This window comes from Lissotriton helveticus, chromosome 1_2 (genome assembly GCF_964261635.1).
Source record: "Lissotriton helveticus chromosome 1_2, aLisHel1.1, whole genome shotgun sequence".
NCBI lineage: Eukaryota > Metazoa > Chordata > Amphibia > Caudata > Salamandridae > Lissotriton > Lissotriton helveticus.
The window spans coordinates 162038160-162050262 of record NC_136058.1 but is presented as its reverse complement, the minus strand read 5'-3'; the positions used below and the strand labels follow the sequence as shown (position 1 = coordinate 162050262).

General features: G+C 50.1%; 1 protein-coding gene across 1 annotated transcript in view; it reads left to right on the top strand.

The window, feature by feature from the left end:
• CPT2 (carnitine palmitoyltransferase 2) overlaps positions 1-12103 on the top strand; it is a 102870-nt gene that overhangs the window by 58369 nt on the left and 32398 nt on the right. Inside the window, exon 3 of the mRNA XM_078670510.1 lies at positions 2770-2876. Coding sequence (XP_078526636.1) covers positions 2770-2876 — 107 coding nt within the window. The remainder of the gene's footprint in view (positions 1-2769; positions 2877-12103) is intronic.

Sequence of the window (12103 nt, the reverse complement as noted above, 5' to 3'; positions counted from 1 at the left end):
AAAACTTTCCACCGGACCGAACCTGGTTCTGTATCCGACTCACGCTCCATTGTTTTTGGCCTTAAATTTGACTGTGACCTGGTTGGTCTAGTGCGACCAGATACCCGCAGTTGACGCTTTGCACTTTGTGTCGCTAGACATATCTTAAACTTTGAAAAAGCATATCCCTGTCTCCCTGCCACTGATGTTTGTCATTTGTTGTCTGTTTGCTCATTACATTTTAATATTTGTTTTTTACATTGGAGTGTGGTTATTATTTTGTTGTGTTTTCCACTTTTTAACTGTTTTGGTACTGCTACATGCTTTACTCATTCCTCCTAAGTTAAGTTTGCTCCATGCAACAACTACCAAGGGTTGAGCTGGGGTTTAAAGTACTGAGACCCAACTGGATCTGGTAAGGAATAGTGCATATATTACTAGAAGAGGACTACCACCCACTTCAACTACTAATCCACTTTTTCACAGCCATAACTGTTTTGGTACTGATACATGCTTTACTCATTCCTCCTAAGTTAAGTTTGCTCCATGCAACAACTACCAAGGGTTGAGCTGGGGTTTAAAGTACTGAGACCCAACTGGATCTGGTAAGGAATAGTGCCTTTATTACTAGAAGAGGACTACCACCCACTTCAACTACTAATCCACTTTTTCACAGCCAGAAGAATAGCCCAGCTGCATAATGCAGGGATGACTTTGTCTACTCACTTTATTGCTAAGATTGAGTCCCGCAGTCAGGGTTCACTTAGCCTTCATCCTTCAATCAATAAAATGAGTACCAATTTAATTGAGCAATAACATCTGTGCCTACCTTTAAACATGTGGACCTATGCACAGAGGTCTGCATGGCCCCTTAGAATGCTTCTGGGATGAATTGGCTGTGCCTTTAATGGGCCACCTCAGCTTTCTACTTTCTGTGGCGTTAACCTTGATAGTATGCCTGGGGACCTCCGCAGTAGGTAGGATGGCCTCCCAGCAATCTTTTTTTGGGTTCCCTGCATTTGGGGCTCCTCTCTCCAGAGCTGCAGCCTCGCAACAGTTACGCAGCAGAAAGACACGGAAAGGGCCTTTAGAGACGGTAGGGATTCTCCAGATGAGGGACCATTCAGGAATGGTCATATCACTGCACGGGTGTGATGAAACTACCTCTACCCAATCATTGGTTGTCTGAGGTCCAGCCAGGAAGGAGTTGGCTACCTGTCTGTTACATGTCCTAGACCAGGGCGAGCTGCAGGAGATACTCAGGACATACGCTTTGCTGCACTCCATTTCTCTCCACAGCGAACTGAGGATTGGGAGGAGGAAGACAGGGTTGCGTACACACTTGGGATACCAGCCTTATTCCACTCTATTTCTCCCCACAGTTCACCATGGTGGGAAGTATTACAGGAGAGAATCTGGCACCTAGATCCTCCATACTCGCTTAAGAGTATGGACGAGTGAGCACTTCTTAAACTCCGAGGAGAATATCCTCTACAAAAAGACTGAACTACATGATTACAAGAGGAGTAAGGCATTGCTCCCAATACCCCTATGAGGCAATAGGGGCTTCTAGTTACATTTTGACTAAAACCTTCCTGCACAGATTAAAGATTGTACGTGTAAATATTGTTGTGATTGAAAACAAATGCTATAGACTGCCTCATGTATGGTTTCTGAGACTACCTCCGGGATAAGAAACCTAGACTAAGGTATAAATCACTATATAAATAAAACGCATGGCAGCAGGTCATCACAGGTGGAGCGGCTCTGTCATCTTTGGAACGCCAAATTTGAATTCACACCTAAATCTTGTAGCCGAATGATCGTAAATGCTCCACAGTTTTATTACTGCAAACCTCCCGGTATCCAGAGAGGCTCACGGACACAGCAGTCTTACCTTGACGAATGTGTGATATTAGGGAGACGCTTATGCTCACACACTAATTCGAGCAATTGAATATATGAAACTCTGAAAGACCACAGTGTGATTACAAGTTATCAGACTGGAATTGGTCATATCTCAGTCTACCAACTAAGTAAGGTAAGCGAGTAGGGGTTATACAGATTCTAAAGTCCTGACGAAGGCCGGATGACCCTTTTGGGCAGCTAATAATGGATGAAACATGTTGACAGTTATAAAGATCGGAGGGATGCAGGGCTAATAATCCCCCCCCCCCACACACACACACACACACACACGACCGTCCTATATTATATATATTCTTTAATCCTGACCAGGAAATCCATGAATAAAAAATGAGAAGATATTCTTGAGCTAGTTTTACTACTTATTTCTGCATATTTAATCCCTGAAATTGTGTTTGTACTGTCTGCCCCCCCCCCCCCCACACACACACACACACACACACTCTTATGCTCGAGCCCAGCATTGATCTGCACAGGGATGTTGTTAGCAAGCCCAGTGATGAAGCATGCCGCAATCTGTGGGTGAGGGCATTTTTAACAAACTGTGTTTGCGCCACATTCCTCATTTTGTTATTCAAAGACAGGTGTCTCTCAAAGACATTCAGCAGTCACAGGTGTGGGTGGTTCTGATTTATGATGGCCTCACTGGAAATCGAGGCTTGGTTCTGCCTTATGATTGTTTTAATTGGAGCTTTAAGCAACATTGAAGAGGGCTGTGGTGAGCTTCAGCAGTATCTCTGAGCTAGGACAACTGGGATAGAAAGGAACAATTGCTTTGTTAGAGTCCAGTGGGTCTGATCCCCATGAAATTAGAATGTCGCATCTGAAATTTGTGTTGTGGTTGATGTTATGTGGTTCTTTCAGAAAAACTGAGCAACTGGCACAGAAATTTAAACAAGGAGTTGGAAAACAATTGCAAGAGCAGCTGATTGCGGAAGACAAAAAGAATAAGCACACAAGTTACATCTCAGGTAAACAAAAATGTACCTACATATTTTGGATAAAATAAACACAGAGTGATTCTTTAAGATTGTGGCAAGTGTGGTCTATTTTGATGTGTGTCAGTTTCTGCTTCAGGTGTTAAAATGTATTGTACCATGAATGTTTATTTTAAGCTGTAGATAAAGTATGTTTTTCCAGAGTGCCTCGCCAAAAAAAGTATAATTTGCGCTAATCATCTAATGCACAATGGTTTCAATCAATCAATTAATATATTTATTTCGGGCCGTAACCCTCGATTACAGTTGAATAGTACATACACCACTCGGCTACCTGCAGAGAAAATCAGCACAATATTATATTTGGATTTTAATCAGAAAAAAGAACACTTATATGGTTAATGCTAGAGTATGCCCTAATTAAGTGACATTTAGATCATAATTGGGGTCACAGTCTGGAGTAGATCGGGCAGTAGTCTGTGAGCAAATGATTTACCATATGTGAGCCTAAAGAGGAGGGAGCAAACAAGCATGGATCTTTGGTCAGTGCAAATAAAGCAGTAAAGAATGATTAAAAAGTGTGCGTCTTACGTGCATATACTAGATTCATTAGGGACTGAGACTGCATAATTTAAAATTGTTTTGATGGGGGACATTGGCATCTAAAACAGAGCATTTACCAAGATGGGATAAATAATTAGTTGAATGAGGAACATAATAGATGAGAAGAAAATGTAATCAGAATTTTTTTTCCTTATTGACTGCTGGTGGGGTCTCAGTTTCACAATGAAAGATGGCTTGCACTTATCCGTCCTGTTGAATGAGCATGGGTGCAATTTATAAGGAGCACTTTGTTGTGGAAGACTATGTGTGGTGTAATGTGTTGTGGAGTGGGTGTATCGTGATTAAAAAATACCGTGCTAGTTGGCCTAAACCATTTTATTCCTGCTCCTAGGTTAGTTATGGTTAAAAATGGGGTTGACAATGTGTACCTATCTATAATGAGAAGGGATTCAGTGTGTGGTCGACATGTTTTGACCTTCCCCTAGCTCTTCCTCAGGACAACACAAGGACCAGCCCTGCGTTTGCCACTCCTGTGTTGACCTTAATAGGAAAAAATAATAAAGTTTAGTGAATAAGGGTGAACGATGCTGCTAATAAAGCATGTGTTGAAATACATACAATTGCTAGTACTCGTTGTATATCTGAAATGTAAAAAATAAAGAGAAGGTATTAGTTATAACAGCCCCCTCCTTTGAGTGGGGTTACACATTTGTTCTTCCAGGCTGCGCTCATATATGGGTGAATTGCTCCATATTGGCGCGTGCAGACTTTCAAGGCGCAAGTGGTTGTGCCAAAAATCTTTCAAAACAAGCAGGTGGAATGTGCGGCGTGAATTCACACACAGAAAAACAACACAGGACTTGATATGACCATTATAAAACTCAAACATAATTTATAGACAGACAGAAATGATTGTAGTATCTGAAATCGTTACTTGTCAGCGTGCGAAATAGCACATCATGGTCTCAGAGGGGGGCGGTGTCACCCTTTGAAATAATCCTGTGAGGGAATAATCAGGAGAGAAAAACGGGCCAACTATGGTTAGTTGTTAAGCACATAGAGTAGCGCTCCTTCGAGGCTGTTTTCGCGTGAACAGCTAGCGTGGTAGTCGCTTCCTAATTCGCGGGACCTGTAAGGAGAAAAGGACTTACTTCAAGCCTGGGGATGCCGCGTCTGGAAACCTATTCCTCTGCCCCGCCGGACCGCATCTTAACGTGTCCGCGCTGAGGCGAGTTAAATAGGCTTACGGGTTTGTCGCGAAAGCGGATCAGGTACTAAACTGCGCGTTTGTTAGTAAATGGCCGCCTCGGATGGCAAATGTGGCGGCCATTTTGGGAGGAGTCGCAAGTGGGCTCCGCGACCTCCTGAATTCAAAAACTCTGCAAATTTTAAGGAATTGGGATTGGGTTCAGCGATCTCCTCTATTTAAAAACTCAAAAGTTAAAGACCTCGGATGGCAAATGTGAGGAGTCTAGAATGGGTTCCACAACCTCCTAAATTCAAAACTCTGCAATTTTTAAGGAATCGCGATTGGGTTCAGCGTTCTCCTCCATTTAAAACTCAAAAGTTAAAGACAAGCAGGTTCCCTAGAACGACTAGACAGCGTGCATTATTACTAATGGCCGCCATAGAATGGCAAGTACGTTGGCCATGTTCGGAGGAGTCGCGAGTGGGCACCGCGACCTCCTGAAAGGAGTCCAAAAGTGCAGTGTGTGAAGCCATGATTCAGGAAGGAGAATTATGGCCATGCAACCACCATGAATTATGAATTTTGGTGAAATGTCTAGTTATTGTATTAGGATGTTTGTCACATAATAAGTGTTCCAAATGGTGCATCTGGTGGTGAAACACATATTTTATGGCGGTCAAGGTACGCTATAATGTCAGGATATGTTAGTCTACACACACCGTGTTTGCCGTGGTTCCCAGATTATTGGTTAGCATGGAATAGGTTATTTAGTAAGGCAGTTCTGCAGGATCCTATTAGTATAGGTGCTATCTGTTGTATTCAAAATGGCCTGCCAAACTACTTGTTATGCCAAAGTTACTTGGTGGTAGTGGGGTTGGTGTTGTGTGCCCGGTTCCAGTGGCTGTACTGCTGGTGTTGGGTTCAGTCCAGGTCAAGAGCCGAAAGCGCCCCAGGGTATTTCGTCATTCAGACCATTGGTGTCAGTACGCAGTTTGAACACCCAGCGCTGTTCCCGCTCGTTTAAGAGCCTCCTGAAAAACAGTTGAGCCCACCCTGACCTTAAGGAGTCAGGGTGACCCGATGATGAAGCATGACACCACTAGGGTGTGTGAGGGTAATATAAACAAAACAATCAATCTATGAACCAGTGATTCGTAAGTGCGCTACTCACCCATGAAGATCTCAAGGAGCTGGGGGGGAGGTTATGCAACTCTGTTTCAGCCAAAGAGCCAGGTCTTGGGGGTCTTCTTGAAGGTGTTCAGGGAGGGGGCTCCTCTGATGTCTGTCGGTAGCTCGTTCCAGGTTTTAGCTGCAATGTGGGAGAATGATCTTCCGCCTGCTCTAGCTCTATGGATGTGCGGGGTTTGAGCTTGTGCGAGGTTGGCAGATCGGAGGTTCCTTTTGGGTACGTGGAAGTTTATTCTGTCGTTGAGGTATTTGGGTCGCTGTTACATTTGTAGGCATGGGTGAGGCTTCCGAGGGCGGTGGGCCACCAAGTGTTGTCCCATGCTGATGGGGTGGTTCTGAGGACGAGGACTTGTCATTTTAGCGTTGAGTTTATGCAGCTGTTGGTCATCCAGACTGCGACGTCTTGCATTGCTCTCTGGAAGTTGAGTTGTGCATGAATGGGTCCCTGGTGAGGGAAAGGATGAGCTGGGTGTTGTCGGCATAGGAAACAATGTTGACGCCGTGACGTCTGACGATGGCTGCGAGGGGGGTCAGGTAGGTGTTGAAGAGAGTCTGGCTCAGTGATGACCCCTGTGGGACTCCGTAGGTGATTCCAGTAGGGGCAGAGAGGAAGGGTGGTAGTCTGATTCTTTGGCTTCTTCTGATGAGGAACGATCGGATCCAGTTCAGGGCAGTTCCTTGTATGCCAGCGTCGTGTAGTCTGTTGGTTAGTGTGCGGTGAGAGACGGTGTTGAAGGCTGCGGATAGGTCGAGGAGGATGAGTGCTGCAGAGTGGCTGTGGGGGCGAGTAGGGCGGTCTCTGTGCTGTGGTTTCTTTGGAATCTGGATTGGTACGGGTCGAGGATGGTTTTCTCTTCGATGAAACGTGTCAGTTCCCTGTTGACTGCTTTCTCTGCCACCTTGGCTGCGAAGGGGAGGAGGGAGATGGGCCGGTAGTTCTTGAGGTGAGAGCGGTCGGCTGTGGGCTTCTTGCGCAGGGGTCTGACTTCTGCGCGCTTCCAGTCGTCATGGAAGGTGCCTGTTGTGAATGTGGTGTTGATGGTTTGTTGTAGCTCCAGTGCAATGGCGTCTGTGGCCCTGTGGTAAATGTGCGGGGGGGCAGGAGTCGGTGAGGGCCCCGAGTGGATGCCTTTCATGGTCGTGGCGGTGTCCTCGGTCGTGATTGGTGTCCAGCTGGAGATAATGGGCTGGCTGGGGTCGGTGGAAGAAGGTGCCAAGCTTGTCGCAGAGGTCTTGGGATGGGGTGATGTCTGTGGCTTCGCTGGGTGGGTTGGTGAAATCCTGAATGACACTGAAGAGTTCCTTGGAGTTGGCGAAAATTTTGTTGTGAAGTAAATTCCTTTTGGTTGTTCTGATTTGGTTGTGGTAGTCCGTGATGGCGTGCTTGTAGGTTGAGTAGTTGTCGGTTGCTTTGTGTTCCTCCAGTTTTTCTCCAAACATCTGCAGATGCGCCTGATTTCTTGGGAGATCGGTGGTGTACCAGTCTGCTTTCCTGGGACGCTGTTTGCTGGGGTTACGTAGTGGGGCAAGATTGTCCATGCAGCTGGAGATCCAGGTGTGGAGTCCTGTGGCTGCTATATTTACGTTGGGTGTCCAAGTGGGTGTGTCTAAGGTGAGGGCAGAGTTCAGTTGCTTGTCAGTAACCTCGCTCCAGTTCCTTCATGGTGGGCGGGTTGGTGGTCTTGGTGCCTTGGGTTTGCTGACGGTGAAATGGACGCAGTGGTGGTCAGTCCAAGGTGGCTGCTTTGTATGGCTGAAATGAACGCTGCTACCTGCCGCGGAGATGGTTCCGAGGGTGTGTCCTGCTCTGTGTGTGGGTGTGGTGACGAGTTGGTTGAGTCCGATGTTGGCGAAGTTGTCCCAGAGGATGGTGGAGTTGGGGTCGCTGAGGTTGTCGAGGTGGAAGTTAAGGAGTCCGATGAGTATGCAGTTCATTGATGCGATGGCGTGGGTTGCAATGAAGTCTCTGATGGCGGTGGCAAAGGTTGTCCGGGGGGCCTGTAGACGAGCGTTCCTCGGAGTGTGGTGTTAGGGCTGCCTGGATCTGGAAGTGAAGATGTTTGGTGGAGAGGAAGGTTTTGCTGGAAGAAGGTGCTCTTGTGTGTGATGGCTAGGCCCCCGCCTGGGCGGTTGGGGTGGTCCTTCCTCTGGATCTTGTATCCATCCGGGATGGAGGTGTTGATGTCTGGGCCAGAGGCGGCATTGGTCCTTGTCTTGAAGAACCGGGTCAATCAGAACCGGCGGCGTCAGGGACACGCCCGAAGTCTTCGGATTCCCCTATCCTGGCAAACAGAGACACGAAATACTTCTAGGTGGCATCGGAGATCAAATTTATTGCCTGCAGCCAGTAACGGAAGTCCTAGAAATCATCACAGTATGAGTTTTCAGGAGACTGCTCAACTTTACAAAGCAAGTCATCCCTTTTTATGCCAAATATTATGCTTCAGGCAAACATTCCTTGTTTACAGTTCAACCAATCACATGTTTCCACAGCAAAAGTATTACATTTTTTTTTTTTTTAAACAAAATGTTATTGATTTTTAACATCAACAAACAAACATATGATTGCAGGTTTTCGTTTTGCAGTTCACAGATCAATATTTCAAATATTGCATCCCACATAGCAATACCCTACCTTCCCCTCTACCTCCACCCTCTCTACCCCCACCCCCCCATGTCAGTGTGCCTCTTGTGTCGGACCCGTGATGCAACATAACTCAACATGGGATTACAGGCAGCTCCTCTCAGATCTCGGGCAGCAACCCTCCTACCCAGACGGATCCCAAACGCCATGTAGGTCCGTGCATGCAACCCCATCCCATCTCCACAACCCCTGGTGTGACGTTCTAGTTCCTTGATAGCCAATAGGAATGCAGTCCTAGCGTGCAATGTCCCCCGTAGACGTCCCCGCCCTCCCCGCTGTCGCCCCCGCCCCCTGGCTCGCTTGCGCCTCTTCCTCACTATCCTCCGCGACCTCTGACATTGATTGTAATTCTGCCACTAGCGCGCACCACGCCCTGGCTGTTTCTAGTGCTTTATCATTAGCTGCGCGGTTGGCCAGTTGTAAGCGGAGAGTCCCTTCACTAGACGCCCATTGCTGAAAACACCCCCGCCATCTCAGGAAGCTGGGACCCCCCCTAGATTTCCAGTGTAAAGTGAGCTCCCTCTTGGCCAGGATCAGCCCCAGGTCGATGAATTTACTAGTGACCTTCGTGGTTGGAGTGTGCGGGAACCAGAGCAGGAGGCAAACTCCCATGTCCGTTTCAACTTGACGTTCAGTGATCTCATTCAGACAGGCCACAACATCCGCCCAGTAGGAACCAAGCCCCGCGCAGGCCCAAAACATGTGTCCAAAGTCAGCACCCTCTGAGTTACAACGGGGACACACCGAGTGCGCCCCACCAAAAACCCATTGGATCTTGGCCGGCGTCCAATACGCTCTATGAAGCGTGAAATATTGGACCAATTGAAATCGGACGTTGCGCGTGCCCTTCCAGGCCCGGCGCACAAGCTGGGGCCACGTCGTCTCCGGTATCTGCCGGCCCAGGTCCGTCTCCCAGCGTTCCCGCAGTGTATCCAGTGGGGGGGGTCATCTAGTGCCAGTCTCCTATACAAGCAAGTAACAGCCTTCAAGGTGCCAGCCGCCATCACAATGTACTGGCATCCCAAAGACGTAGGTGGTTCCGCCCGACCTTTCCTCCAGCGTCTCTGGATCGCAGAGACCAAAGCCGCATGGAGTAAGAAGTCTCCTCTCGGCAAATCAAATGCCTCTTGCAGATCGGAAAACGACAGCAGGACACCATCCCTGTACAGGTCTCCTACCATATGGAGCCCACAGTCTTCCCATGTGGCTAGCCCTGACCAGTCCCCGCCGTGCGGTAAAGCTATGCACATGCCTAAGGGGATCTCCGGCGCATATGGAACGTGGATACCCGCCCGCTTCTGACTTCGAAGCCAACAGTGTCGGAGGGTGCGTTCCTCCAGAGACAACTGGTCCAGGCGAAGGCCCTGCTGGAGCAATATGAAGGACAGGACATGACGCTGTACAATCCTGTCATGCGGGCCGTCCGGACCCCTGAACTCCCGCGCCACCGCCTGGGTGAACCACTGCAGCTGTGCCGCCAGGTAATACCATTCAAAATCCGGCACAGCAAGCCCCCCCGCCTCCCGCGAACGGAGTAAGGTGGAGAGAGCCACGCGCCTCCTGCCAGGGCCCCATATGAATCCTATCACCATTGACCTTAAAGTCCGAAAGAAGGAGAGCGGGATCCGCACCGGTAGTGTACAGAAAAAATAGAGTAAGCGCGGGAGGACCACCATCTTCAGTAAGGCTATGCGTCCGGCCACAGACAGGGGGAGGGTACGCCAGAATCCAATACTGCCCCTGACGCCTCTCAGCTCTCTGCCCACATTTCCCTCATACAGGGACGAGTGGGTATGATAAATGTAAACCCTGAGGTATGGCATACACTCCGGTTCCCAGCGCAGCTCCCCAAGCTCCGCAGGCTGTGCACACCGGGAAGTCGGGGGGGGAACAGGCAGGTCTTGGACCAATTAACACGGAGACCCGAGAGTTCGCCAAACTCTCGAAGCAAGGTCCGCGCTCCCCGCACCGAGGCCGTCGTGTCAGCCAGGTACAACAGGAGGTCATCGGCATACAGGGAGATGTGATGTCGGACACCACGCAACAGCACCCCTTCATAGTGCCGCCCTTGACGCGCCCGTGCCGCCAGTGGCTCAATCGCCAAGGCGAACAGGAGCGGTGATAGGGAGCAGCCCTGCCTAGTACCCCTCGTCACCGCACATGCCGCGGATATTGTACGGCCCGTGCGGACCCTGGCGGTAGCGGAGGCATATAACAGCTGCGTCCAGCGGACAAAACCGTCCCCCAACCCGAACCGACGCAACACGCCGAACAGATACGGCCATTACACGCTAACGAACGCCTTTTCTATATCCATCGACAGGACAGCCGCGGCCGGAGGACCCTCCCCCTCAACATCCATAACCCGTAGCAAGCGCCGTATGCAGGCAGAAGTATTCTGCGTGGGGATAAAGCCCGCCTGGTCCGGGTGGACGAGGGAACACATATGGGCCGACAGTCGCGTAGCCAGAATCCTGCTCAGTACTTTATAGTCCACGGTGAGCATCGAAAGGGGACGGTATGCCGTTCTCGTCGTGGGTTGGCCGCCCTTCTTCAGCAATGGCACAATAATCGCCTCCCTCGCGGACTCCGGCAGTCTGCCCAGCTCCCACGCCTCACCATAGACCCGCAACATCTGTGGCGCCAGAAGGTCCAGGAATGCAGCATAGAACTCCACAGGGAGACCATCACCCCCTGGCGTCTTCCTCCGAGCCATGTGCTTAATCGCTGTTCTGATCTCCCCCAGCGTCACAGCAGCGCCCAGGGCGTTCCCTTGTTCTAGGTCCAGCTGCGGCAGCTGGGCCTCCTCCAAGAAGGCATCCAAACCAGTCGGAGGCAAGGGTAGTTTGCATCGGTACAGCTCCGAGTAATAAGATAAGAACTGGTCATTAACCTCCCGTTGGGAGTAAACCAGCGCCCCGGTAGGTATGGTTAGGGACAGAATCGGCGCGCCCCCAGAGTGGGGGTTAGCCAACCACGCCAGCAGCGAACCGGCTCGGTCCCTCTCGGCGTGTGCCCGGACCACGTATTCCCGATAGTCATGGCAGCGAAGCCTTTCCACTTGTGCGGCTACACGTTCTCTCGCCGCCATCACCTCCTCCCTATCGCTCCCCGCCGCATGGTTAGCCTACTCCACCCGCCTAAGCGAGTCCTCCTCCCGCTCCACGTCTGCCAGCAGCGTCCTACGTACCCCGGCCGAGGAGGAAAGGCACGCGCCTCGCACCACCACCTTAAAGGCATCCCATTCGACCGCTCTGGTAGTCGCGGTGCCCGCGTTCTCCCGGAAGTAGCGTTCAAGGCACTCCTGCAGTTCCGAGCGGAAGACCGGGTCCTCCAGCATCAGCGGATTCAGCCGCCACGTGGGAATCGGTTGCCGCTGCCTAGACCAGAGGACTGCGAGTAAGCAAGGGTTGTGGTCTGAGATAGTCTTCGCCAGGTATTCGCTGCTGCGCACTAGTTCCTGGGCCCCAGCAGTACAGAGAAAGGCATCGAGGCGGACGTGGAGATCATGGGGCGTGGAGTAGAACGAATAGTCCCTATCGTTGGGATGGAGCGTACGCCAAGCGTCCAGGAGGCCCCAATGTTCTTGCCAGGCCCTCCGAGCTTTGGCCACCCTGCGCACCACCGACTGAACTAGAGGAGGATGCGAGCGATCTAAATCCACATCCACCACCG